At 54.3% G+C, this 26,258-nt stretch overlaps 1 protein-coding gene across 2 annotated transcripts in view; it reads right to left on the bottom strand.

The window, feature by feature from the left end:
- Positions 1-215: 215 nt before the first annotated feature.
- TENT4A (terminal nucleotidyltransferase 4A) overlaps positions 216-26,258 on the bottom strand; it is a 41,897-nt gene continuing 15,854 nt past the window's right edge. Inside the window, exons 2-13 of one of the 2 annotated variants that reach the window (XM_055422283.2) lie at positions 15,831-15,954; positions 15,000-15,046; positions 14,022-14,142; positions 13,053-13,160; positions 11,838-11,966; positions 9,534-9,747; positions 7,577-7,703; positions 6,599-6,699; positions 5,877-6,046; positions 5,464-5,622; positions 3,006-3,170; positions 216-2,371 (exon numbers count right to left, since the gene is read on the bottom strand). In XM_055422283.2, the coding sequence (XP_055278258.1) occupies positions 2,180-2,371; positions 3,006-3,170; positions 5,464-5,622; positions 5,877-6,046; positions 6,599-6,699; positions 7,577-7,703; positions 9,534-9,747; positions 11,838-11,966; positions 13,053-13,160; positions 14,022-14,142; positions 15,000-15,046; positions 15,831-15,954 (1,657 nt within the window). In that variant the 3' untranslated portion in view covers positions 216-2,179. Of the gene's footprint in view, positions 2,375-3,005; positions 3,171-5,463; positions 5,623-5,876; positions 6,047-6,598; positions 6,700-7,576; positions 7,704-9,533; positions 9,748-11,837; positions 11,967-13,052; positions 13,161-14,021; positions 14,143-14,999; positions 15,047-15,830; positions 15,955-26,258 lie in introns of both variants that reach the window. The other variant, XM_055422282.2, reaches the window with a different exon arrangement.

Raw genomic sequence — 26,258 nt, 5'->3', positions numbered from 1 at the left:
TGTCAGAAACGACACAGGAAGAGCGTCACCCTGTCGCCTAGCCTGGGACAGGGCTCCCTCTCCCGCGCCCAGCCTGCAACCTCACTGGATTCCGGGTTCATGAACCAATGACCACATGACCGCTGGCTGCCCGGCCCTGGACAAGGCAAGAAGGAAACCTGCAGCAGGCAGCCCGCCGCTGCCTGGAGAGGAAAAGGCGCACACACAGCCACCGCCTGGTTTCCAAAGTTTATTAAAAATCAAAGAATAGAAAAACTTTACATAAAAATATGTCAATTTTAGCTTCCACATTATTGTCCACGCACAAAAAAAATCAAAACATGATATATCTCGTTGTCAGCCTGCGGCGTGTGGCCACAGGGAGCCAGGCCAATTCATTCATTCACCGTGACGGGCTGGGGCCTGGCGCCCAGGTCTGGGACTCATCCCGGGGCCCACCCGCGGCGCTCCCGCGTCCCCGCCGTGCTCCTTCAGTGGAGGGTTACAGGCAATATTGCTAATGCGCAGAGATTAGTACAGGCCTACGTATCAGTTTTTATAAATATTTCTTTATCAATAGGTTCACAATTTAAATATCTTTAAATATTTTTGATAACCTTGGATCATCACGAACCGCAGACAAACTGTGCTACTCAGCTCGGGAGCCCCCCAGGGAGCCCGCAGGCACGTTGGCCCGCCTCCACACCAGCGGGCCCGGCCTGCCTTCCAGGGGCCGTGGACACGGCGGGGCGTGTAGCGCTCGGAGCCCTCGAGAACGCCCCGCTTCTGCACGCCACCGGGGTCACGGCCGTGAGCTTCTCATCCCGTTTCTTGCTAGTGGACTTCAAAGACCATCCCGCCTGTAGTGTAGCAGGGTCAGAACCCCGTCTTAAAAACGGGAACCGGACGACCCAGGAGAGGCGCCCATCTCCCAGGACACCCGCAGCGCTCGGGAAACTCAGGGTGAGGCAGGGTGGCTGCGTCGGTCTTCGGGACGGGTAACAGAGACAGCGGTTGTTGTGGCAGAACACAGCAGCAGAGGATGCTTCTCGGGTCGGGTGCCGGCTGCTCCGGCCCGACACTGGGCTGTGCTCTCCTGCAATGTGTTAAAAACCCCCCACGGCGCACCAAGCAGCTCAAGTACTTCTCCTACAGTTGCTCTTAAAAGAACGAGTGCACACCGCTACAGATTCCACAACGGAATCAACATAACTCCTTTCTCCACATTCCTAAAACTGGGTACCATTGTCTGTGAGGACGCTCGCCAGACCCGTCACGACAGGCTGCATGACTAAAACTGAAGCGCTTCACGGTTCACACTTGGTTAAGATCTTACCATGTGACAGCCTTCTCCCCCCGTAGAAAGTTACACTCTGGCACTTTAAATGCTGGGTCTGTCGTCTACAGTTTAAAAGAACCAAACCCGAAACATTAAAACCCCCAGGTCAGGGCAGGACCACAGACAGGCCGGGCGGCAGAGCCGGCAGGCAGCTGGTCAGAACGTTTAGGAGCCGAACCCCGGGGGAGTGGGGACGCGGCTCCCTCACCACAGGCTGAGAGGCCTCACGTCTGACCTGAAGAAGGAACATAAAAATTACCCAAGCCCTCATTCGTGTTGTTCACAACAACGCTCATCAGACAACCAGCCAACACGACGAACCCAACTTAGAAAATGCAACTCGGGAAAGGATCTAAGCTTGTTTAAAAAAATTCCCTCCTCCCTTCAATATAACTTATGTGAAAATATGAAATTAAATAAAAAATATCTGAGTTATTGCACAAATCATAAGTTTTCAATATTTACATAGAAAAACAGTTCTGAAATTTGAAACAAAACGTGAGGGCAGTAAAACAACGATGACCTCCCAACAAATAACGGGGTTCGCTCTCCGCTGCTCCAACGACGTGAAATGAAAGTACCCAACCCGCAGGGCAGGCACGGTGCCGAGAGGCGCCCTGACCTCGCTCGGCCCCGGCTCCCATGCAGACCCGCTCCGGCCCTGAAGGAGGCGCCTGGGAGGCAGCAGACAGCGTCCACGTCCAGTAAGGCTTCACAGACGACACAGGCAGCTGTTCTTGAGGACGTGACCACCACACGGGGACATGCAGCGTGGCCGGCCGGGGCTGGTCTCTGGTCCCGGGGCCCCGCGGCCGCCCGGCTGCAGTCCGCGAGGCGGGCCGGGAGGCACCGCCGGGAACATTACCTGCTGAGACTGACGGGCAGACTGTCCCTCGTGTGTGCGTGCTTTTTCCTCCTCCAGCCTGTGCGGTTGTACTGGTGGTGGCCCCGGTTGCCCACGGGAGGCCGAACCCCGCCAGTGCCCACCGAGCTGTAGCTGCCGCCTTGGCCGTGGCTGTGGGAGCCCTTCATGGACAGCTTCATGCCACTGTGCTGCTGAGGAGACCCAGAGGGACGCGGCTTGAGGCCAGCCTGGACAGACGCCCACCCGCAGCCCCGAGTCCCGCAGGCCGAGAGCCTGGACCCTGGCCATGGCTCTTCCCAACCTTCCGGCCTTTTTCCTGGACCGCGTTTCTAACGTGTAGGGAAGACTTAGAGGGGCCCCAGGGCAGTGGACCCACGCCCCCCCAGGGCCCCGGGCACCAGAAAGCCCAGCCCAGCCGGCCCCCCTGCCCAGGACACCCGCGGCAAGACCGAGGGCAGTGCGGCGGTGGGAGGGGTGACACCGTGTGCCTGCTTCATCGTTTGCTTCCTGGAAACCAAAGTTCTTACCGTGCAAGTTAACTTAACAGAAAAATGGGAAATATTCTTTACTTCAAACTTTTATGATAACAAATACAATTAAAAAAAAAGATGTTTTCAGATGAATTAAACTATACTAAATTTTAAAATAATTTAACACTTGTAAAGCTTTGCTTGTTACAGGGAAAGCAAACATGAAGCTGAATGATCAAATCGCCCACTACGAACAAAGACTGTGCGTGGACCCCGCTGTGGTGGAGGCGGCGCTCAGGGCAGGCCGGCCGCCAGCCTGCGGGGGACCAGCGCCTGGGCCCCAGGGCCTTACCTTGTGATACAGGTGCGGGCTAGAGAGCGGGTTGGGGGGCGCAGAAGGGATGGCCGGGGAGGACACGTGGGGGACGGCCTTCAGCGCCGGAGCGGCTTCGATGCCCGCCTGTCTACAGGGCACGGGGGCCACGCCCAGCGTCGGGGGCGGGATAGTAAACCTGGTCTGGGGGAGAGGACCAGCGATGCGTGAGCGCCCTCGCGACACGCTCTTACCAGGAGTCCCAAGAAGGGCCCCACTCACAGCCAGCCCCTCAGCGGTTCTGACTGCAGCTTCACAGCCGGCCCCTCAGCAGGTCTGACTGCAGCCTCAATAGGCTCTTCAGTCTGACTACAACCTCACAACAGGCCCCTCAGCCTGTCTGACTACAACCTCACAACAGGCCCCTGAGCCTGTCTCTGACTACAACCTCACAACAGGCCCCTCAGCCTGTCTGACTACAACCTCACAACAGGCCCCTCAGCCTGTCTGACTACAACCTCACAACAGGCCCCTCAGCCTGTCTCTGACTACAACCTCACAACAGGCCCCTCAGCCTGTCTCTGACTACAACCTCACAACAGGCCCCTCAGCCTGTCTGACTACAACCTCACAACAGTCTGCTCTGAAGCACATGACAACACGAAGGATGTCCAGTCACCCAAGCCATAAAATTTTGGTGACCAAAACATTCAAGAGAACGACAATATCAGAGAAACTGTCCCTTGAGCCTCCGGGTAGCGCCCTGGGTCAAGCAGGGTGAGAGGCCCCAGGCCAGCTGGAGTGAAGGCCTGCAGAGGGGACGACCCCCCACCTCCGCTCCCCTCCCATTTCTGCACCGCATTCCCACCAGGGCCCCTCCCCTGCTTTTCCAGACCCTCACTGCTCTCATCTTAGAACTGTCTGCATTCGCCCCCCCAAGACCTCGGGACGGTGGCTGTGGCCTCCTGGGCAACAGCAGTGGTAGGAGCGGGCCTCAGGGATGGCACCCCTTCCTCACGCTTCCTCCCACCCAGGGCCTCTCTTCAGTGGGGGCTCTGTGCCCCCAGGGGCGCAGAGAAGAGCCCATTCCTGGGGTCTCTGTACTCTGGCTGTTAAGTCTCCACGGCATCCTGATGCGGGAGACTTCACCACGAGTGAGGCACCCGAGACTGTGCCTGTGAGGGTTTGAGAGCAGGATTTCCCTCAGTCACTTCCCCCACTGGAAGTGACATTTGCAGTTTGGTGATAAAATGAGAAAGTGGGCTCTGAGCTTTTTGTCTTAAACCTTGAATGACGGCTTCCCAGGTTGCCCAGGGGCTCAGACTCCACACTCCCAATGTAGGGGGCCCAGGTTCAACCCCCGGTCAGGGAGCTAGATCCCACATGCCACAACTAAGCCCCAAGGCAGCCAAGTAAAACAAACAGACGCGCTTTAGACACAGCCCCTTGCGTGGCCTTAGCTTTTGCCTCACTATCTGTGCGGGTGGCCGAAGGGCCCAGAGGCAGCACAGGCTCTTGGCGCCACCCTGGCGGGCACGGGCAGCACCCGCACGCGGCTCTCGAGGGAGCCGGGCCCGGGGAGGGTCAAGGCCAAGGCTGTGTGCGGCGGCCCGTCCACGCGCAGGCACCGCCTCCGTGGTCCTCGCCGACTCAGCTGCCAGTGAACAATTTCCGGGGGCTGTGCTGACGGCCACCACTGTGCGTCCACGCCTGCTGCCTCCACACCCCCTTAGCCTGGGATGTGTCCTGAGAACGCCCTCCCTACAAGGGGAGTCCAGCAACGCAGAGACGTGGGGACACGCGGGCAGCCCCATCACCTTCTGCTCAGATCACAACCGCTTGTGAAAGATGACCCTACTTCACAAGTGCATTAATGTGATGAGTTTCACACACATGGAGTTGATGTATATTTGGGAAGCAGCTACAAATCCCAAACATCAAAAATTACCTCTAAAAAACTATCTTTTAGATTAGTTTTGTCTAAATTTTTTTAAAAAGGACATACTATAATAGAAAAAACTCTATAAATAGTATGTAGTGAACGACGCGGAGAAATCAAAGTTGGTATCCAATCTGAGTAACAGTGCAAACAATGAGATTCTTTGAGGAAATCAAGGACCATGTCTTTCTCGGCATAGGGACAGCACCAGGGGCCCTCTGAGCACGACCCCAGGACGGTGGCCTCATGCTGAGCGTGAGCGTCACTTGCAGAAAGGCCACGTGGACGTTGTCAAGAACCAGGTCTGGGTCCAGACACCCAGAGTCCCCCGGTGCAAACACAGCACGTGGGGAAGGTCAAGAACACGGACTTCTATAGAATGACAGGACTCACACCCTGTCAACCCGCGGAGGAGGAGAACACCCTACAGGACAGACCTATCTGTTCCGAGAACGTCTAAGGTTCTCCTCTAATCGGATGTGTCGGTCACTCCTACCACGCACAGCACCTCAGACCTGGTCCCAGGCCGTCACTGGGAAGGGCCCGACTGCCGCATACCTGGGTGTTCGTTGTCATGACCAACGTCCTGGACGTGGCGGACTGAGGTTTGCCACTCGGCATGGGCAGGGCGGCAGGCAGGCTGGCCAGCAGAGGGGTGGGTGCCTGGAGGCTGAACTGGTACACGCTGGGCGTTGTGCAGGGCGGCGTGTCCGAATCCTGGTGGGGGGACAAGAGGAGGGCTGCACTCGAGGCTCATGCCCCTCAGAGTGACAGGAGCGGCCACGGGCGAGCCCCAGGGGGTCCCAGGATGCAACCGCCCCCCTCTGCCCAAAGCTCCTCCCGGTCAGGTCAAAACTGAAGAGGACCACGGAATCGCAGCTGAGATGCCCAGACTGCTGGCCTCATCTCCACCTAAGTTTGTAGACCACGGCCCCTGGCAGCCCCCCCCCCCGCTCAGTGGGGCCACGCACGATGTCGCTGCCGGAGAGCGAGGACACGGAGGAGGCAGACGAGCCGGACGACCGGAGCTGCGGGCCGGGCAGGGGCAGGGTCAGGCGTGGGCCGAAGGGAGACTCGGGGTCTCGTCGAGGAGGCTGGTCCCCCTCGCAGGCGATCCGCTCTGCGATCTTGACCCTGTTGTCTGTGGGAGGAAGGCGGAGCCGTCTCACTCCTCAGCCCAAGGTCCCACTGCACCTCTGACGCCACACATGAGGCTGACAAAGCCAATTCCTAATCCCACTGCATTTCAATTAACTGTTTAAGTTACACTTCAGCCACTGGGACACACTTAACTGTGCTCGAAACAACAGGGGTGTGTAGTTCCATCTGTGAATTACACAGAACCTGACCCTGATGCGCTTTAGGTGTAAACACACACCGCACTTGGAGGACACGGCACAAGACACTCAGCAACTTTGGATGTTTACTTCCCATTCAGACGACAATATTTTGAGCACTCAGTTGAATAAAGCAGACTACTTAAATTAACTTCACCTGCTTCTTTCCACTTAACAATACAGTTCCTGGGAACTTCAGAACTGCCACGTGTGGACAGCACTGGCCTAAACCTTACAGCTTTAGACTCTTACAGGAAACAAGCTGCTTTCCTAGTGCGAACGGTCTGTTACTGACAGACAGCACTGCTGCGCGAGTGCGCCAGGACATGCAGAGCTGCGGGACGGGGGCCTCTCACCGGGGTCTGGTGCCGCGTGGACCCTGCCGCCCCACTTCTCTTTGATCCACGTCCGGTAGTCAATCACCTCCTGAGTCACCTTGATGATCCTCCCTAAGGTGCTGTGGAAGGGCAAGGGCACACAGGCATGAGTGCAGCACAGAGCATGCGTGGAGCCGACCATCCTACCCAAAAGCCACTTTACAGCCTAGCACAGAACTCTGCTAAGGGAAAGCTGGGGAAAGCGAAGGCGATCTTATGACTGACTTCTGCTGTTTGAACCCAAACCTACACGGTACAGAAAGAGTTGGGGCACGGACGCAGAAGTCGTGGACCCTCCACCTGTCAACAAAGGACCACTGAAGTCCCCAGCAGGGAGGGAAGCCTGCCCCCCAGCCCCAGTGACCAGTTTCCCACCACACGGGGGAGACAGAGTACCCAGAACAAGTCCAAAGCTTTGCCGGCAGACACCCAGGGGACGGAGGCCACGGAGCCCTGTGCCCCCACCACCGTGCTGGCCTCAGAGTCCGCGTCCTCCATAACCTCTGAGGACGGCTTACCGGCCCAGCTTCAGCAACCTCCTGTGACAGTCACTGCCTCTCACTTCCCCTCAGCTCCTCCCTCCATCCCAGCCCCACCTCCACAGGCGCATAATCTGCGGTCAGGAAGAAACACTTCTCACCAGTAAAAGCGCACACTGGAAAAGCGAGCGCTCAGAACAGGGCGTGAAGGGCTGGGGGCAGGACGCGACCCTCAGGGCTGGGCACCCACCTCCTGAGGGCAGCCGGGAAAAAGCAGCACAGTCTACAGCTTTAAAAGCCAGAAATAACCTCCCCAAAACCAACACCCTGGGAAAGCCCTCGCTCTTTCTCGCCTCGCGCCCGCCATGGCCACTGTGAACCCCCGAAAGGCCTTCTCTCCCAGCATCCTCAGACTCTCCTGAAACGGGCGGCAAACTGCGTGGAGGCAAACGAGGGGCCGCGGCCCCGGACGGGGTACCTCTCGGAGTCTCTGTTGGGGTAGGACCGGGCGAGCGGCGACACGGCATGGCTGAGGACGATGTAGGCGTAGTCGAACACCTGCTTCACCTGCATGGCCCCGTAGGAGCTCCGGCCCACGTCGTTCCCTGAGACGAGAGCCACCGTCAGAGGCACGGCCTCTCACGTGTGCAGACAGCAAACACAGTGAAGCGCCACTGAAGTCAGTAAGGGAGGCCAGGTAAGGAGCGGACTGTTTTGGAACCGCAGACGTTCCGTTCAATTTACATCGACTCATTCCTCAAGTTCAGGTGGGGATGTTTTTATTAAGAAACATATCCTTAAGCACCAACATTTTCTCTTTTCCAGGTTTAATCATGTAGCCACTCAGTAACTGTGTGGGTTTTCCTTTCTCAATTACATTTCAGTAAACACTGAAGACAAAGGAACTGCTGGCCACTTAGCTGGCCCAACACAGACACTCCAGGGCTGGAGGCCTGTCCTGGGGGAAGGCGACGCACCGCTGAGGAAGCACCACGCAGACCACAGAGGAGAGTCTTTCAGAAGACTTCTAAGAAACAGATTTCATACCCCAGGAGCCACAAGACGAAATCCATAAACTGAGGATGTTGACAAACATGTACAGGAGCTAAACACTAAAAAAATACCAAAGATAATGCAAGAGACAAAAGGCTTCCCAGGAGGCGCCAGTGCTAAAGAGCCTGTCAGCCAATAAAGAAGATAAAAGAGATTCAGGTTTGATCCCTGGGTCAGGAAGATCCCCTGGAGGAGGGGATGGCAACCCACTCCAGTATTTTTGTCTGGAGAACCCCGTGGACAGAGGGGCCTGGAAGGTTACAGCCCATAGAGTCAGAAGGAGTCAGACACGACTGAAGTGACTTAGCACACACAGAAATAATAAAAAATACCAAATACAGATGCAAGAGACAGAAGTACAACATGTCAACAGAGAAAGGCTTCCCTGACTGCAGAGGACCTTACAAACCCAGGGAGGACGGTGCAGTGGACGGATGGACAAAGCGTGTGAGCTCACACAGAAAACCAGGAAGGGGCACTGTGCCCGGAGCTGACCACTGCACCACCCGGTCTGAAGCCTGTCTGCCTCTGAGTTTATCACCCACAGCAATAAACCCTCCATAAACACCTGTGGGACTGACAAGGAACCATGTGTTTAACCTCAGCCATCATTAAAGTACAGTAAGTGAAAATGGACATGCCTGGTCTTATCGGGTGGGCAAGGATTTCAAAGACGGTCAGCAAAGGTGTGGGAAACAGACCTTAACCTGCCAGTCTGCAAGGCAGCCAGCCTTACAGCAGAACCTCCCTCCGCGTACAGGAGACGACTCTCAGGTTTACTGTTATGTAAAACCACAAGTGGCAAAGTTGTCTGTATTATGTGATGCCATCCAATTAACTGGAGCAGGAAATGGCAACTGCTCCAGTATGCTTGCCTGGAGAATCCCATGAACAGAGGAGCTTGGTGGGCTACAGTCCATGGGGTCGCAAAGAATGGAACAGGACTGAGCACACACATCCAGTTAATAAAGAGGCGATAGTCGATGTTAACGTCCACATGTGGAAAACTGGAGAAGAGCATGCAAAGGGGAGGGGATTATGGCATACTTCACTTTTCTATGTGACAAGCTTCTGAGAAACAGATGGTTTATGACGGACAGGTAATACGTTCTATTCAGAAAAAATAGAATTTTTTTCATTAACTCACACTTTCTACATTTCTCTGATTACAGAAGTAAACAAAGTTGTAACTTTACAGTAAGTTATTGAGAAGCATTAACAAGGAATCCTGACACGCCAGCCCTGACCCCGGTGGTGCAGCAGGACTCTGCATGAGATCCAGTGACTGCCCGTGGCTGGGCACCTGTGGCTGCTCCCCGCTGGCAGCGGCGGCCAGAGCACAGTGCCTGCAGATGGGGCCCGCGCAGAGCAAGGGTCCTTACCAGGCAGCAGGGGGTCCTCAATGCACAGCATCGATGGTCTGTACCCGCTGGTCATGGCTTTCATGATCTCCTCTTTGGCGATATAGGCACCTCCTTCTTTTATTCTAATACCAGTTTTCAAGTAATTAAAATTTCTTCCATAGAGTTCAAAAAATTCCACGAGCAGCATCCCGAGGTTCTCATCCGCTCTCCGGGCATCAATTCTCGGATGCAGCTGTGAAAGCAAGGCACTCCGGTTTGTGTGGATTCTGGGCACTGCAGACACTGCGCACGAGAGGGGTTCCGACGGCCGGCCCAGGACACAGTCAGGGGCCCTCGTCCACCACCCACCACCGGCAACCAGGAGGCATCACCGGAGCCTGGATTGCTCGTCAACCAAGGGTGTTCAAGAGAAAGAAAATTTTCTCATCTGAATTTTTAAATTATACTCCAATCCTCTGAAATTCAGAAGCCACACATTTCTACACAGACATCTGATTAACCCCAAATTCCCAAATACTGGTAGGTGAGTGGGCCATATTCTGTACACTTCAGAGTTACCTATATGGTGGAGGCAATTTTATAGATTCTAGTATTAATTCCGCTATTCTGAAATGCAACCAGCAGGGGGCAGTGTGAGACTGAAGAGTATCACTGCTAAGGCTGAAAGGACTAATTCTGTGAACGGTCACCAGCTCTGCACCAGTATTTACAGCAAACACGCCACCTGTTCCTGCAGCAGCTAATGGATTTATTCTGAAGCTGAGCCCCTGTCTACTGACCCTCCCAAGTGTCACTAAAAGGCTCAGGAATCTGAGTGCACTGCCCACTGTGACAGCCTCGAGCGTGAATTTAAACAAGTTAAAACAAACCAAACATTCAGCTTGCCGGTCCCACCAGCGCGCCGCAGGCACATGTGGCCATCCCACTGGACCAAGCAAATAGCACTGCCGCGCTGCTGGACAAGTGACGGTCAGGAAGAGGACCATCGAGTCCAAGTCCCGGCAGAAGCACAGCGGCTGAAAGCGCTCACAGCTCAGCGGCCGTGGAGGAAGCGCAGCTCCTCAGGATGCAGGCATGTCCAGGCTCAGGAGCCCTCACGCAGGCTCAGCGCTGTGATCCTGCTGCTGTCTGACCTTCTCCCTCCTCTGTCTTCCCACCCGAGCGCTACCCAGGGCAAGCAAGTGAGCCACGACCTCCGTGAGCCTCGGCATGGATCAGACGATGCAGCGGGCACAGTGCGGAGGCGGGAAGGGCCAGGCACCAAGGGGGTGGAGCTGACAGTGGCCGCCCCACCCAGGCCTGGGTGGCCTCCGCAGGATCACTGAGCCAGGCGTCAGGCATCAGGAGAGTGGACAGTAGTCACACCAGAAGGCTGCCAGGACCGTTCAGAAAAGTGGGAGGAAATAAATTTAGGACACAGCTCATGCTTAGTTCTTAAAAAAAAAAAAAAGGTCCGACACCTCGGGCAGAAGGGCCCTAAGGGCAGCGCGAGGGAGATGCGAGGTCACAGCAGGGAGGGCCCCACCTGCCCACGGGCCCTTACGGGGCCTCCCCCAGGCGCACCAAGGAGACGCGGTGGTGCAGGGCGCTGGGCCCAGCCGCTCCACCGTCAGCAGTACTCCGACGGTGCTGAAACAAATGACCCGAGTCTCGACACAAAACCCTCAGCGCGTCCACAGGCCCAGAACAGAGGAGCAGCGCTGTGCAGCCACGACACAGCAGAGGGGCTGACGGAGGCAAACGGCACGGCCGCGCCTCGTTCACGCAGAGCCCGCATGTTACAAGAGCGGCGGAAGGACAGGTCTCGGCGCCGCGCAGCATTTATGCTCAGGCAGGTTTCCTGACAGGGCTTTCCACGCTGCTCAGCAAAATACAGGCAACAGATAAAGACGAAATACCGACTTCTCATCACTCACGAAAAAGCTCTATTTTTTTACCATATGTAGGACTCGACTTTTCTTCTGAGACAAATTTTTCAGTGTAAATGACAGTCAAGAACCAATAAAAGGTTTTCACTGTCTTTCAAGGCATGAAATTTTTCTAAACATATTATTTCTTCAGGGTTAGGTCAATACATACTTGACTGATAAAATGAGATAAGCCCTCTAACAGTAGACACAAAAAACAGGTGCAAAGGAAAAAAGTATTGATCAGAACAGTTTCATCATCAAGATTAGAAGTCAATTTCTACTACATCAAAACAGAGCTGTGCAGACACAGCAAAGAGCTGGAAGCCGAGAAGCAACTGGTCAGAACACCAGGGAACAATGACCCCCCACGTCAGCCTCAAAGTCAAGGGTTCTTGAGATAAAGCGTACTCACCTGCAGAAAACTAATGGCCATTAAAATGAGGCTATACGAGCTAATCCCGCCTGTAAAAACTTCATTCAGGTCCCTCTGCAGGAGGAACTGTTTCAGTACTAAAATCAAGTAAGGCAGCAATGAATATTTCTGCAAATTCCAAAAGAAAGACAGCATCTGGTTAGTTACTGTGGCTTTGAAGAGTCCGTACTGGGCAGGCTCCACACGTGGACAGGAAGCTCACTTCCTTGTCCTGCTCCTCGGAAGGCTCGAGGCCAGGCCTCCTCACCCCATGGGGGCCTGAGAAGAGATCCATGAGGGACTCACTAGGGCCCTGCTGGGGGCCCCTCCCCAGATTATGGTTTAGCACGGCTGAGGCGGGGGGCCTGCATGGAGACCCCAGGCCCAGGGAGTGAACGGATGCTTCCTCCAAGTGTCTGCCCCTCTCAGGCGCTGAGCACGGGGCTCTGTGGGTGCAGCCGTGGGCGAGGCAAGGTCCCAGAACCAGCGGGCAAAACGCCCACACTCAGAGGCACCCATGAGACAAGCATGGGGGTGGGCAGCTCATGAGGCAGGAGGCCAGCAGGACTCAACTCTGCCAAACGCAGGACAAGGGTGGCGAGCAGGGCACGGGAACAAGGAGCCGCGGGGCCACCTGCTCTGCGAAGGGTGCAGCGGCCCGGCGCCTCCGCTGCGCTTCCAGCTCTGCTGCGGCAGGGTGCCTCTGCGGACAAGCCTGACTGCAGAGCGAGCGGCTCCCGAGGAGCACGGCCTCAAACAGGGGCCAGAGGCAGGGTCCAGACAACACAGCTCTCTGAACGGGGAAGGACGCGCCACACGCCTGGTCAGAGTCCAGAGTCCCTCAGCTAAAGGAACGCCTCCCATCCTGAGGCACTGAGCCCCCCCTGCCGCCCCCCAGAGAAAGCAAATCTACGGTCCACGCTGACGAGCTCCACTTGCAAATCAGGCACAACGTGCTGCAGGGATGGTCACTGTGTAATCACTAGAAGGACCTCTATAATGATGCGCAAGTGTCTAAAATTATCAGGAAAGGAAGGCAAAGCTGCGAAACAGCTATGTAATTTCAAAGAAATAACATTCTAAGGTAAATCCATCTGTAACTGTGTTTCTCGTCAAAGATTATCATCAGTTTAAAGGTTTCAACATTTATAAGGGAAACGTCAGCCAACTTAACAAGCCCCTTATCTGCATCGTGCTAAGTTGCGGTGACAGCACCTTCATGTAATTCTTGATGAACTCCGCTGCCCGCACCCCGGTCTCCATGTTAAAGCTGATGTCGACTTTAACTTCCGTCTCCTGGTCTGTGAGTTTTATAATTGGTACCTGCAGAGATTTAATTTAGGAAACGCTTTAATAGGCAACATTGTTTATGCAGGTATCAAAATGTTTCCCAAGTTATACAGAGGGTTTTCGCCTTAAACACAAAAGGAGTTTACACACACACCCCATACTCATAGGCTGAACCCCCAATCCTGGGAACTAGTAGTAACACTGCCAAACTCACATTCTGGGGGCTGCTCAGGACAGTCACGCTGAGCCCCCTTGGCTGCTCTGTATGTAAACACCAATGCCTGCTCAGAGGCCAGCAGCCACCCTGCACAAGGGACAGAGCCACAGAGGGGCGGGGCCAAGACTGAGGAGCATCACGGAGCAGGCCGCTGACAGGGCTCCTGGGCTGTGTGCAGCTCTGGGCTTGGACAGACCCTGACACACACACCAGAGAGGCCTGATTATCCACCTTCTGCCTGAGGGAAGTATGTTTTTTCATATGTGGACATTTTAGGAACAGGAAAGGACCAGGCAAGTTTTTCTTTCTGAAGTGCAACTTGGCAAATGGTAACCTTTTTCTATGTAATAAGCGCCACGGTTTGATCACTGGGCCCCACTCTCCACAGAGGGCAGCCTCTGAGTGTGCCCTGCTTCGGGTATGATCATCCCCTCCTTGCACGGCTTCAAAAAGGACAACCCAGTCATGTATTTCAGAGCAGGAAGAGTTCGGCGTTCGCAGTACAGCGTGTACTTCAGACAGTCTCTAGACATACCATCAGCTAGAAACCCTAAAGCAAAGCAGCACGAGCACATTCACACAGGCAGTGGAGCAGCCTCCAAAGAGGACCAGTGCCGCCAGAAACCCGTCCGCTGACCACACAGGCTGCCGGCGGCTGGCCCAGCAGCGGCACTCACCGTCGCCTTGTCCAGGACCTTGATGGAGCCCGGCTCGGCCACATTGTGCTTCCGCAGGGCCTGCTCCAGCAGCTGCAGCGGGGGGCGCTCCCACTTCCCAAAGACCACTAGGTCGATGTCACTGGACGGGAGAGAAGCGAGCATGAACCCTACTGCCCTGTCTCACGGCAACACACCGGCTGCAGGCCCGCAGTGCTCCCAGGGCTGACATCATGCTACCAGCCTCTCCCTCTTACGGAGAGGAACCGAAGTTTGTGAACTACTTGTAACACCGGTGGAGAGCAGAAGCTGACCGAGTCGCCGCACCACAAGGGGACCACGGAGGCCTGGCCCTCCCTTCTGAGTGGATCCGGACACTTGCGGTGGATCCAGCTCCCCACCAGCCTCGCCAATGCCACCCCTAAACGCCTGAGGCTGCAGTCTCTTTAGTCTCCGAGGATTAAACTGGCTTAGCAGAATGCAAGTTTTTAATAAAATGATGCACATAAAACTAGACATTAAAAAACCCTTTATGAGGAAATGCTGGAGAATGGCTTTAAAATGCAAACACCTGTTAGATGTTTTTCTATCAATTAAAAATCCTCACAAAATACTATTCAAAATGCAATTTTGCTTGAAGTTCCATTAAAATGGAAAAGCAATTTTTCAAAAACATCCAAAGAGCTCAAACTGTTTCTGCTGCACTTGCTCCACGGCTCCCATCTACCTCACATCCCCTCCTCTCTCATCTCCACTGCAGCCCACCCCAGTAAGTGCAAGAGGAAAAAGGCAAAGCAATCAATGATCATAACAGTAAATTAAATGTTTGCTTCCTGCAATTTGCCCCCTGTGCTCTGCGGCCTTTTCCTTTAGCTTACATTTCCAGCCTCAGATTTGCACACAAGAAAACTGCTTTCAGCCTTCAGCACGCACACAGATGCCGCCCTCCACCCCCAGCTCCATCCACCACGCCCTCATCCATGCGGAGTGGGCGCTCACCTGGTGGGAAGGTAGAGGCCGGTGCTGAAGCTGCCGAATATCTGCACCTGCAACAGAAGGCATGCGGCTCAGACCCGGGACGCGCAGGCAGCGCCCGCCGCCACCGCTCACTCGGCTCCTGCCCGGGGCCCCACTGACTGGACAGCATCCTCTCAAGCCTTAAGTTAAAAGCCTGCCCCAAAAGGAATTCTCCAAAGCTCAGAATCAAAGGACGAAAACAGGCCCTGGCGGCGCCCACAGCTATACAGCTCCAGTGCCCAGGCCATGGACAGCACAGGGCTCTGTCCCAGGGCGACCAAGGGTAGGGACGAAGCTGCCGCGGTGGGGGCGGGGACGCCAGGGCACCAGAAGGGCGTCTCCCACTGCCCCCCGCGTGCCCAGGGCCCACGGAGAGCACCTCCATGAGCACACGTGGCTCACTCACTGGGGAAGCAGTTTGCGAGCAAACACTTCCAGGGTTCACACAACGGAGCCCTGCTATGCAGTCTGATGCGGGAAGGGGTAAACTTATCTTAGGGTAAATTACAAACAAGGAAAATGATCACAAGATTCCAAAAAAGAATTCCCCAAGGCAGACAGTCCTCAGAATTGAAGACCCACCGGTGGGGAAGGAGGGGGCCAGCTGAGCAGAGCCAGACACCCAGCCCGGGTTCCCGGGGTCCCCCTTGGCAGGGGCACGGGCGTCTCTAACAAGCTCCAGGTGAGGCCGCAGCCCTCCCAGCACCACAGTCGGGGGCCCGGCCCAGGCTGGCCGGGTCTGCACAGGCCCGCAGACACAGGGTGCCTGCCGCCAGGACCTGCAGTGACGCGGCGCGCGGCGTGTATACCCACATCGGCCGTCGGCCAGAGGTCCTTAACCACGGTCTCGATCCTCCTCACCACCTCTCTTCTCATGGCGGCTTCTTCAGGACAAGGGGACATGAAGTTATAAAAGTCAATTATTTCCTCGTGAAGTCTAGCGAACAAAAGAGAAACACACTAGAGTTACCATTAGATGTAACCACACGTCTCCTTCTGTTATCAGATCAGCATGACACTAAAGCGTATCTCTGGCCACTTAAAATCCAGTTTCTTGCTTCCTCTGAGAGTACAGGATGGGTGAGCACCCCAGAGTAACACGGGCGCATTTCACCAAAACTTCCGGCTGGTATTTCAAGTCTTAGTGACCTGACGTTGAGAAACTGAACTCCACCCATCAACGATGAAGGGTGCCCCCAACGGAGGCAGGGCAGGGGCCCCGGTTACCTAGGGGTCTCACTGCAGCCGGCTGTGCTCCAGGCCCAAGGGCGCCCTCACGGCGGGGCCTGAGACAGGCCAGGCCAGGAGAAGACACCCGACCTCAGGAGCCTGGCAGACCCAAGTCTCAGCGGCCAGGTCTGCCCAACCCACTGAGACAACGCCCCGAATCAGCAAAGGGCCCAGGCCACGACTCGGGAGCCAGCAACCAAGGTGTGAGGAATACCAGTCAGTTCAGCCTTCCCCCGCTCCATCGTTTCTAACGAAAATATAAAATAAAAAGCAGTGGTTTCAGGAGAGACTGGTGGGCTCCGAAAGCCACCTCACAGCCCAGCCCCCAGAGTCACATCTCCGCCAGTCCCCTGGGGGTGGCAACGTACGGTCATCATTCTGATGGAAGGAAGGAGACATCACCCTCAGTTACTTTGCGGGATTAAAGATAAGAAGCAAATAACCTACTCCCAGAAATTATGTATCAAGTCAAATCTACCTGGTTCCATTCCAAGTTTGATTACTAGTAAGGAAAAAAAGATAAAGTGAAATCTGTTCAGTAATAATATCAACATTAGCTCAATACTGAGTAAGACAGTCCACCCAAGAGCAGGCACGACTTGACGGGACCACCTGGTGCCGAGCCACGCAGGTGAGGCCGGACAGCTGACATCCCGTCCTCCACCGGCTCCAGCTCGCAGGCAGCTGTGACGCTCCCACCCGCAGGGTCGCCCCCCCCACAGCTCACCTGCACTCACAGTCCCAGCCCTCGGTTCACAAGCAACGTGAAGCCACTGAAAGCCCAGACGGGACGGAGCAGGAGACAAACCCTCAACACCCTTGTCACAGCACACTGGCAGTGTCAGCGAGGCCACCACTGATCGGGGACCTAACTTGGAGCCCACCATGTCTAATTTTTCAAACAAAACGTCACCCCAAGCCTGCTACTGCTTAAGCCATGATTCCAGTTTTTAGTCAATCAGAAAAGGTAGTAAGTCATATCACACTGAAACGCAGTAATTTTACCAAAATAGCTATCAAATTTCCAAGACTTATGGGGTAAAGCTTCTATCATCTCAACAATGACTGAGCACCAACGACATCCTGAGCCTTTCCCGCAACCCTTCCAGCAGCTCAGATGGCATGTCGTGAGAGCTGTGAGCCCCAATTCCCCAAGCTCAGCATGGTCGTCAGCAGCACCAGATGGGCCAGGTGAGTGACCACGCCAGGGACCCTCCTGCTAGCGAGGACATCAGCCCCCGCCCACAGCACCTGCCGGGAGGCCGCACGCACCCCTGGGTCAGTTGTCTGTCGGTGAGCGGTCAGCCCGCTCCTCCACCAGGAGCACACGCTCCCCTGCAGCTCAGCACTATGGGTAACAACGGAGCACAGAGGCGCTGCGTGCACAGACGGCCTGAAACAGCCAGGCCACTGGCCGGAAGATGTGGAAGAACAGCAGAGCCGAGGTGGTCACACCCGAGCTCACGTTCCACACAGCCAACACGCGAAAGCATCAGGAGACAGGCCACTCCAGCCCCCCAGACGCCACTGCAGAGTGGCAAGGACAGTCGCGAGAGACTCAGCCACACGGCGCCGCCCCTCAGCTTCCCGGGGCCTGCCCTCAGGGCCGCAAGTGGCCGGCAGGCGGCGGCTGCTGACTGGCCTTGTCCTGCTTCACCAGTGCAGCACGGACGTGCGTGTCGGAGACACGGAATAAACTGAACCTGTTAATTCACAGCTGCTGCAGCACACGTCAGGGAGAGGATGCCTGCTGTGCCTCTGGGAACAGAGGCGCTCCTGCTGGAGGCCTGGCTGGACAAGAAGGCTCAGGTCCACCCTGGGGCTCTTCCTCCAGGCAGGCAGGGCCCCTCGAGATACCACTGTGGCGCTGGAATGGGAGGCCCCGTCAGTGCAGAAAGACACGGCAAGGTCTGACAACGGTCTGGGGAGATTCAGAAAGCCCTGCAGCTGCCTCCTCCGGCTCGGGCTCTTGGAGGAACCCTGAGAGAAAGGAAGCTCCGAGGGCAGGAAAGAGCTGGGGGCCAGGCAGAGCCACCCGACAGGGCCTGCGGGGGGAGGAGCAGCGCCCCCGCCCCCCACTAGGCAAGAGAGTGGCTGGAGTCCGGCTCAGCCAGGGGAACGTGACCTCCAGGAGGACAGGGCGCCTGCTCATGGCCTGTCTCAGTGCCAGCTTGTGGCAGGCGCTCCATCGATACGTGTGCGATCAATCAAGTTTTGGTCAGATACATAGTTTGCTGATGACCTCGTCACTGAAGACCTGGCCTTCCCCATACAACATCATCAAAAACGAGCATCCAGAAGGTGTGTGACCGCTGCACTGGGTAACTCAATGTGTGAGCACAAGTCACTTAAACGGCCAAGTATCCTAGGAAAAGGCACACAGTCCTAAATAAAACAGTTGGGATGCTGTTACTCAATACGGACATGAGTTTAAGTAAGCTCCGGGAATGGTGATGGACAGGGAAACCTGGTGTGTTGCAGTCCACGGGGTCGCAAAGAGGCAGACACGACTGAGCAACTGGACTGACACCACAAGAAGCATCCATCAGTCTATGAAACGACCTATGAAGGTCGGGACAGCACACTTTCACACCAGCATCGGACACATAGCAGGGCTTTCTGTCGATCACCAATTCTGAGAGTGAACACACACGCACCTTCAGTTCTCCAAAGGGGTTTACAGAACTATGTTCAGGAAGAGGTTTAATCTTTTCTACTCAAGAATGAAAATGAGCATGGTTGCTATTCTCTTCTCACGCAGCAAAACCTCTAAGGAGTCTCACAGCTGACAAGACCTCTGCGTAAAAACCATACTCGAGTCTTGCATCAGCATGTATCTCTGTATCTCCCAGGGCCCACGTCACCCATTCCCACATCTCTCCAGGAAATTTCTATGCTGTGACCATCGTGAGATGATCTCCTCTATCATGAATCGGAGAAGTGGGATCACAAAACCGGCCGGAGCGACAGTAACCTGGAGGACCCAGGCGCTTAAAAGATCATGGACCTCCCGCTCCTACAGGTACCAGCAAGCCCCGACAGAAGCCCCGGGGGCCTTCACAGAGAGTTTAAGGGCGGCGCACCCCCAGCCCTTTCGCCTGCCCCTTCCCCGGCCCTGGCACTCTGGGGTCAGGGAACCATCACTCTGTGACTTTCCCTCTCTGCAAACCGAATCCTGACACAGAAGCTAAAAAAACAAGGAAGGTAGATCCCCGCCTCATTCTACATCTGAAAACGTAATACAGAGGCAGAGCTAAAGTTTTAAATGAAAATATCAAACAGAAGAAAAATCAAAGGGAGCTATCTCAGACTTCCAGACTCCACCACAAACACGACAATCACGAAGCCCGAGACAGCCGAGTCACCACAAAGAAATTCTATCCAAAAACACGAGGCGTGCAGACTGTCAGCTGCACGTGGCAGAAACAGGAAGGATTTGTTCACAAAGATCAGGGCAGTCGTGGGCTGAACCTCACACTCTGGGGTCAGCTGACCACAGGTCTGACTGAACGAAGGCTCCCTCACTGAGCCCTCACACCTGGGCTCTGGTGCGCGCACACACACACACACACACACATACACACACACACGCACACTCCGTGTGCACGTAACTCAGGGAAAGGTCCATGAGGCCACCAGCCAAGGCCACCGGGCTTCCTCCTCCAGGTGATCGACAAGCTGGCAGGAGTGACCACCTCCTACCCTATAGACACCTGGGTACTGCTGGAATTTGGGGGGTTTTATTAGAATGTACTCATCTACGTATAAATTGAAAAGTGAAGCAGACTTCCTTGGTGTCCAGTGATTAAGACTTAAGTTTCCACTGCAGGGGGCATGGGTTTGGGTCCCTGACTGGGGAACAAAGATCCCGCATGCCACATGGTGTAGCCAAAAAATAATTTCAATTGTGTATATATATTTTTTAAAATGACGTTTAAAAAGTGACAAGGAGAAAAGATGCATTTTAGAGGAAACACACTGAGGAAGCACACACAAGTTCACCGTGCGTGTGCTCGTGACCTCACTGACTGATCTAACGTGCGGAGATGACACGACACTCAACACAAAAAGTGCAACAGGAAATGGCAACCCGCTTCGGTACTCTTGCCTGGGAAATCCCATGGACAGAGGAGCCTGGCGGGCTGCAGCCCGTGGGGTGGCCAAGAGTCAGACACAACTGAACTGTGTTGTTTTCAACAACTTACTTACTGTTCAAAGTAAGCGTTATGGTTCTTGACATGATTTACATACACACATACTGCTACATTCACAAAACTGTGACTTAATAGCTCAACAAGACCCTGGTAAACAATGGTGCCTGATGAGAGCATTTTCCAAGTAACTGATGTAACTTGTAATTGGGCAAAGACTACTATTCTTCCATTATCACGAAAATGTACTCTTTTTTCCCTTAACATTTCAATGTGTCTAAAATTGGGATGCATCTTTCAATCAATGGCTGAGCATCAAACCAATTCAGAATTAAGTATTTTTCTTTCTTCATGGCACGTTTCGTAACAGTACACCTCTAAGCTGACTGATGAACAGAAAGTTGTCTATATGAAGCTTATATTTCAATTTCAAATGGGTCGAGTTCCTGCAAGTAACAGCACCTCAGATCCAAAGGAACACGTGAATTAGAAGCCGGCCACAAGGCACCGTGGGGAGGCAGCAAGAGCCACAGAGGGTCAGAGGGCGTGAGGCCTGACTGTGACTCTGCAGACACGAGGTGGAGAACCATCTCCAGAAACCCCTGCACAGCAGAGACCGCACCCTCAGCTGAGGAGATCCTTGCTGCCCGCCGCAGGGCCTACAGGGTCGCCCACGCGGAGCGGCGCCCAGGACGGCTGTGTGTGGGGGCGGCTCTAGCCTCTGGAGAGGGGCCGTCAGCTGGGGCGAGGTGGGGAAGTCTCGCTGGCATGAGCACAGGAGGAACCAGAGGGCAGCCTCACGCCGAGCCTGAGAGGCGGGCTCTGACACACTCCAGTCCTGCCAACGGGCCACGCCGACCACATGCGGCTTCAACAGTCAGGGCGGGAGAATCTCACACTGACATGACACAATGGAGGAAGTCCTGAACTGATGCCCTTCCCAGTTATTTTAGGAAAGATGAAAATGGTGAGACCAGAGTTTTCGGTGAATTTTAATTAAGGAACTACTGGAAAACAAACCTCTGAAACATTATTTTAAAATGTACTTTTAATCTAAGCATTAGAAAATAAGGCTCACTGAAAAATGAAAAAAGACATTTCTTACAATCACTCTCTTGTAAGAGTTCAAACCCACTCAAAAGGTAATGACTTCTCAATTTTTAGTACCTTTAGTACATTAATTAGCCAAATTAATTTTTGCATTTGTTTCAGTATCTGTTTTAGTAAATAGCTGGTATATGGCTGCTGTACATGTTTATGAAATCCATGTCAATGAGTCTTTTAAAGAGCAGAAGACAGATTATTAAGTTGGGTACCAAACTATGTCATTTCACAGCTAATACAGCTATTCACGAGAACAGATGACCCCTTCCAGAGGAGGATTTTCATCTGCAGAAGCTGAGCTGGCAGGGTTACATGGTTTCTGACAATGTCTAAATCTGAACCCAAAGCCAGCGAGGGCTGGCTGATTCCGAAGGGGGTGCCTGGCAGCAGCACCTCCCCAGCCCGGGGCCCTGGCACCCAGCCCCAGGCAGAGAGGCTCCTTCTCCCGCTGCCAGCGCAGCACAGTCTGCGAGGTGTTCCATGGAGACATCTCTGCACTCAAACAGGAAGACAGGCAGAGGTACTACAGCAGGCAGGAGACACGATTACACAAGGGACCAGAAGCGAGGACAATGAAATGTACTTAAAAGAGTGTGGGCAGAAGCGGGGCAAACGGGAAGGCCAAGCGGTTGCTGATGCAGGTTGCAAGGGGGAAGCACAGAGGGCTGCCTGTTCCCCTAGATTTGAGATTCCCGTGGCTCTTTCTAAGGAAAGCCATGGTCAGAGGTCAGACTTCATTCATCGCTCAGCGGGAGAAGAAAACCGAGACGAGTGAATATCACCTCCTCCGGCTCAGTTACAGGGCGTCTCAGCGCCCAAGCCCACGAGCGCCGAGCTCCAGGGCGCTCAGCCGTCCGACTTCCCCACCCCGCAGCCCCCACGCCCCGGCCCCCGCCCCCAGCCCCACTTCTGCTGACCATGAGTCACCCTCCCTCACACACCCTCCATGAACCTGGTCAATTCCAAATGCCTGTGGAAAGCCAGGCTTTTTGATTACCGTGAAAAAGGCAAAAGAACTTACTAGAAGCCGTCTTCCACTGTTCATGTATTCTAATTCTCTCCCTCTCCCACTCCTTCCAGCTCTCTTTACAAGCCTTGATAAGCCAGTGGTTTCTCAAGACACTGGAGCACCCTCCCTCAGCTCCACAACGTTCATGCTCTGCATTTCTGCCACCAACAGTACCTTGGTGAAAGGATCTGGAGTGAACCACTGGAGTCTTAAGAGGAGATTTTCAAGCCACCTGAATGCTCTTACAGCGAGAGCCCAGCGCCCAACCACCCACGGCACAGACAGGCCTGCACCCCCTGCGGCTGCAAACCACAGGCTCCTGGACAGGCAGACCTGCAGGGGATGACCAAATGACTTCTATTTTCGGGGTGGACAATCCTTTCTAAAACACGGTTAGTGAGCTAATTACAAATCATTTGCATTTACTTTTAAATAATGTTACAGACCAATTACTATCTCTACCAACTATTTAGAACACCGCGAGTGAGACTGTCAAAGGTTCACTTTTTAACCTAAGCTCAAAAGTACAAGGAGACTGAAACCACAAGGTCAAAAGTCCGTGCGCCTCCAGAGCACTGTGTGTCACCCCTGAATCAAGGCTCCCACCGCCTGCCTGCGGGGCTGCACCTCGGCCTTGCTGCATCCACCAGCACTCACTTGTGCCCAGGGATTCCTGAGAGCACAGCCCTGCAGGAAGCTGTGGGGCCTCCAGAGTGCAGAGGGAGGCCTGCTGGAGAAGCTGCTGCCAGAGGAGGGTCCTGAGAGCTGAGTGATTGGAGGAGGAGGAGGACACGGTGACGGACGGTGGGCCCTGGGGTGCCAGGCCAAGGCCAACCCAGTACAACAAGAGGGCCAGGCCAGAGGGCTGTGGAGCTCAGGAATCGTCAACTTGGTCACCCTGGTCCGTGCAAATCCAGCTCTTGGCAGAAGCAAGCTTTTGGACTTCCCTGGTGGTCCAGTGGTTAAGAATCTGCCCGCTGATGCAGGGGCCACAGGTTTGACCCCTGGTCCAGCAAGATCCCACAGGCTGTGGGGCAACTAAGCCTACAAGTCGCAGTGACTGAAGCCCAGGCACCTGAGAGCCAGTGCTCCACGAGGGAGTAGCCCCTTGCTGGCCACAGCGAGAGAAACCGCACTCTCAGTAACAGAGGCCCAGCACGGCCACAACTATATACATATATATTTTTAAAAAGCAAGCTTTCTCTCCTGCTCCCTCCAGAGATCTGCCCTGGGATGACTCACACAGAACTATGTGCAGGCGATGTCTAAGCGCCTGAACTGAAGGAAAGCAGAGGCACCTCTGTGCGGATCAGAGGAAGTGCCTCTTCACCCTGAAAGACCAAACCCAACCATACTGCACATGCCAGGCAAAGGCCCTGGGGCCTCCGAGTAGCCCAAGAACCACAACCATCTCCTCTTCCTCAGAGAAGAAAGCAAGAGATCAGAGATCAGAAGCTCTTAATTAACCACAGCTGCTGCTGCTGCTGCTGCTAAGTCACTTCAGTCGTGTCCGACTCTGTGCGACCCCAAAGACGGAAGCCCACCAGGCTCCCCCATCCCTGGGATTCTCCAGGCAAGAACACTGGAGTGGGTTGCCATTTCCTTCTCCAATGTGTGAAAGTGAAAAGTGAAAGTGAAGTCACTCAGTCGTGTCCGACTCTTAGCGACCCCACGGACTGCAGCCCACCAGGCTCCTCCATCCATGGGATTTTTCTAGGCAAGAGTACTGGAGTGGCTTGCCATTGCCTTCTCCGAATTAACCACAGCAGAGGCAGTTAATTTAAAGCATGTCTTCTAAACCCACTGCGAGAACAGACAAGACATGCTAACATGATTTTCTACACAGAAAACACTGGTAAGACACCTGAGAGCTTCCCACAGACCAGGATGAAGCCAACCTCAGCATTTCACAGACATGTGAGCAGAGATTCCGGTGGTTAGAACTGCTTAGAACGATTGCTCTGCCGGGGTGCACCATGAACCGCCACAGCCATCAGCTGGAGCAAGCCAGCAAGGAACTCCCACTCACTAAGCAAGTCCTCAGCCTGCCACGGGGCACAGCCAGCCACTGGGGCTCAACCTCCTGACACTGGGGTCCTGAGGAGCCTGCATGCGCTCCAGGACCCACAGCCTGGAGGAGCTCAAGCCAAGGGGCTGCCAGGACAAAGGGTACCAAGAAGGCCCCTGGCTGAGCCACATACAACAGCTCAGGACCCCACCACCCAGCCCTGCACAGCAGCCACAGCACAGGCCCTTCGGGCTGCAGGGCTCAGAGGGAACCGCCCAGCCGTGCTCCTGGCTCCAGGAGCTGGATCATTTCTCAGACGGAGACAACTACGTCTTCTGTCCTATCTCCAGACGTGCTTACACTCACGAAGGTAAGCTGGGTAGTCTTCTAGGCAGCAGTATGGTTAAGAGTCTGAAAAGAGGACTATTCTGGGAGACCACACAACACTGTCCACACTGCCAGCATTTTCACGAGCGGCTCCCAAATGGTCTTTGTTGTTCAGCTGCCAATCCGTGTTCAACTCTCTGTGACCCCGTGGACGGCAGCAGCCAGGCCTCCCTGGCCCTCACCGTCTCCCGGAGCTCGCTCAAACTCATGTCCATCAAGTCAGTGACGCCAGCCAACCATCTCATACTCTGTCGCCCCCTTCTCCTCCTGCCCTCAGTCTTTCCCAGCATCAGGGTCTTTTCCAATGAGTCCACCCTTTCCATCAGGGGGCCAAAGTATTGGAGCTTCAGCATCAGTCCTTCCAATGAATATTCAGGACGGATTTCCTTTAGGATTGACTGGTTTGATCTCCGTGCAGTCCTAGGGACTCTCAAGAGTCTTTTCCAGCACCACAATTCGAAAGCATCAATTCTTTGGCACTCAGCCTTCTCTATCGTCGAACCCTCACATCCGTAACATGACAACTGGAAAAACCAAAGCTTTGATTATATGAATCTTTGTCAGCAAAGTGATGTCTCTGCTTTCCAATACACTGTCTAGGTTTGTCATAGCTCTTCCTCCAAGGAGCAAGCGTCTTTTAATTTCATACCTGCACTCACTGTCCTCGGTGATTGTGGAGACCAAGAAAATGAGATCCACCACTGCTTCCACTTTTTCTCCATGTATCTGCTATAAAGTGATTGGACGGGGTGCCATGATAGTCTTTCAGGCAACTACTACTTGATCAGGACTCAAACCCACAGCCGTGCAGCTCATGATCCTGACCTTCAGCCACAGGCTGGGTAGTCACGCTCAGCAAGTCGCCCAACACACAGACACGGGCAGAAATATGCCCAACAGGGCTTTATAAAAAGTGAAAAGTTGTATGTATCTATTCCTAGTTATTTGAGAAACAATGTACATCAATTCCATCCTTAAAAATTGTTTAAAAGAGCTTTTCGAGACAGGAGGAGCCATTTATCTAGAGTTAGATTTAAACAAACATACAAAATGACCCACTTGTGACACATTTAAAGCAGCATTAAAAAATAAGAAAGAAATTGTTAAGAACAGAAAAGCAGCATGGGTCGTTTCTTTTCCTTCTTTTCCAAATTTCTTCAGCAAGTACTGTACTGCTTTTAAAATCGAAGCCAAGAGAAAGCGTCCTCACGAAGGTTACTGACTGACTTAACTCCAAAGGCCAAAGTCAGACACTGATGAGCTTCCTCCTCTTCAGGTGGGTGGCCTTCAGCCTTCACATTAAGGCGAAACCCACGCACGCACTCCCTCTGGTTGGGCCCCTGCCCTGCATC

Source organism: Moschus berezovskii, chromosome 18, assembly GCF_049115385.1.
Source record: "Moschus berezovskii isolate FMDL1 chromosome 18, NW_MosBer_1.0, whole genome shotgun sequence".
NCBI classification, from domain to species: Eukaryota; Metazoa; Chordata; class Mammalia; order Artiodactyla; family Moschidae; genus Moschus; species Moschus berezovskii.
This window is presented reverse-complemented; position numbering and strand designations above follow the sequence as displayed.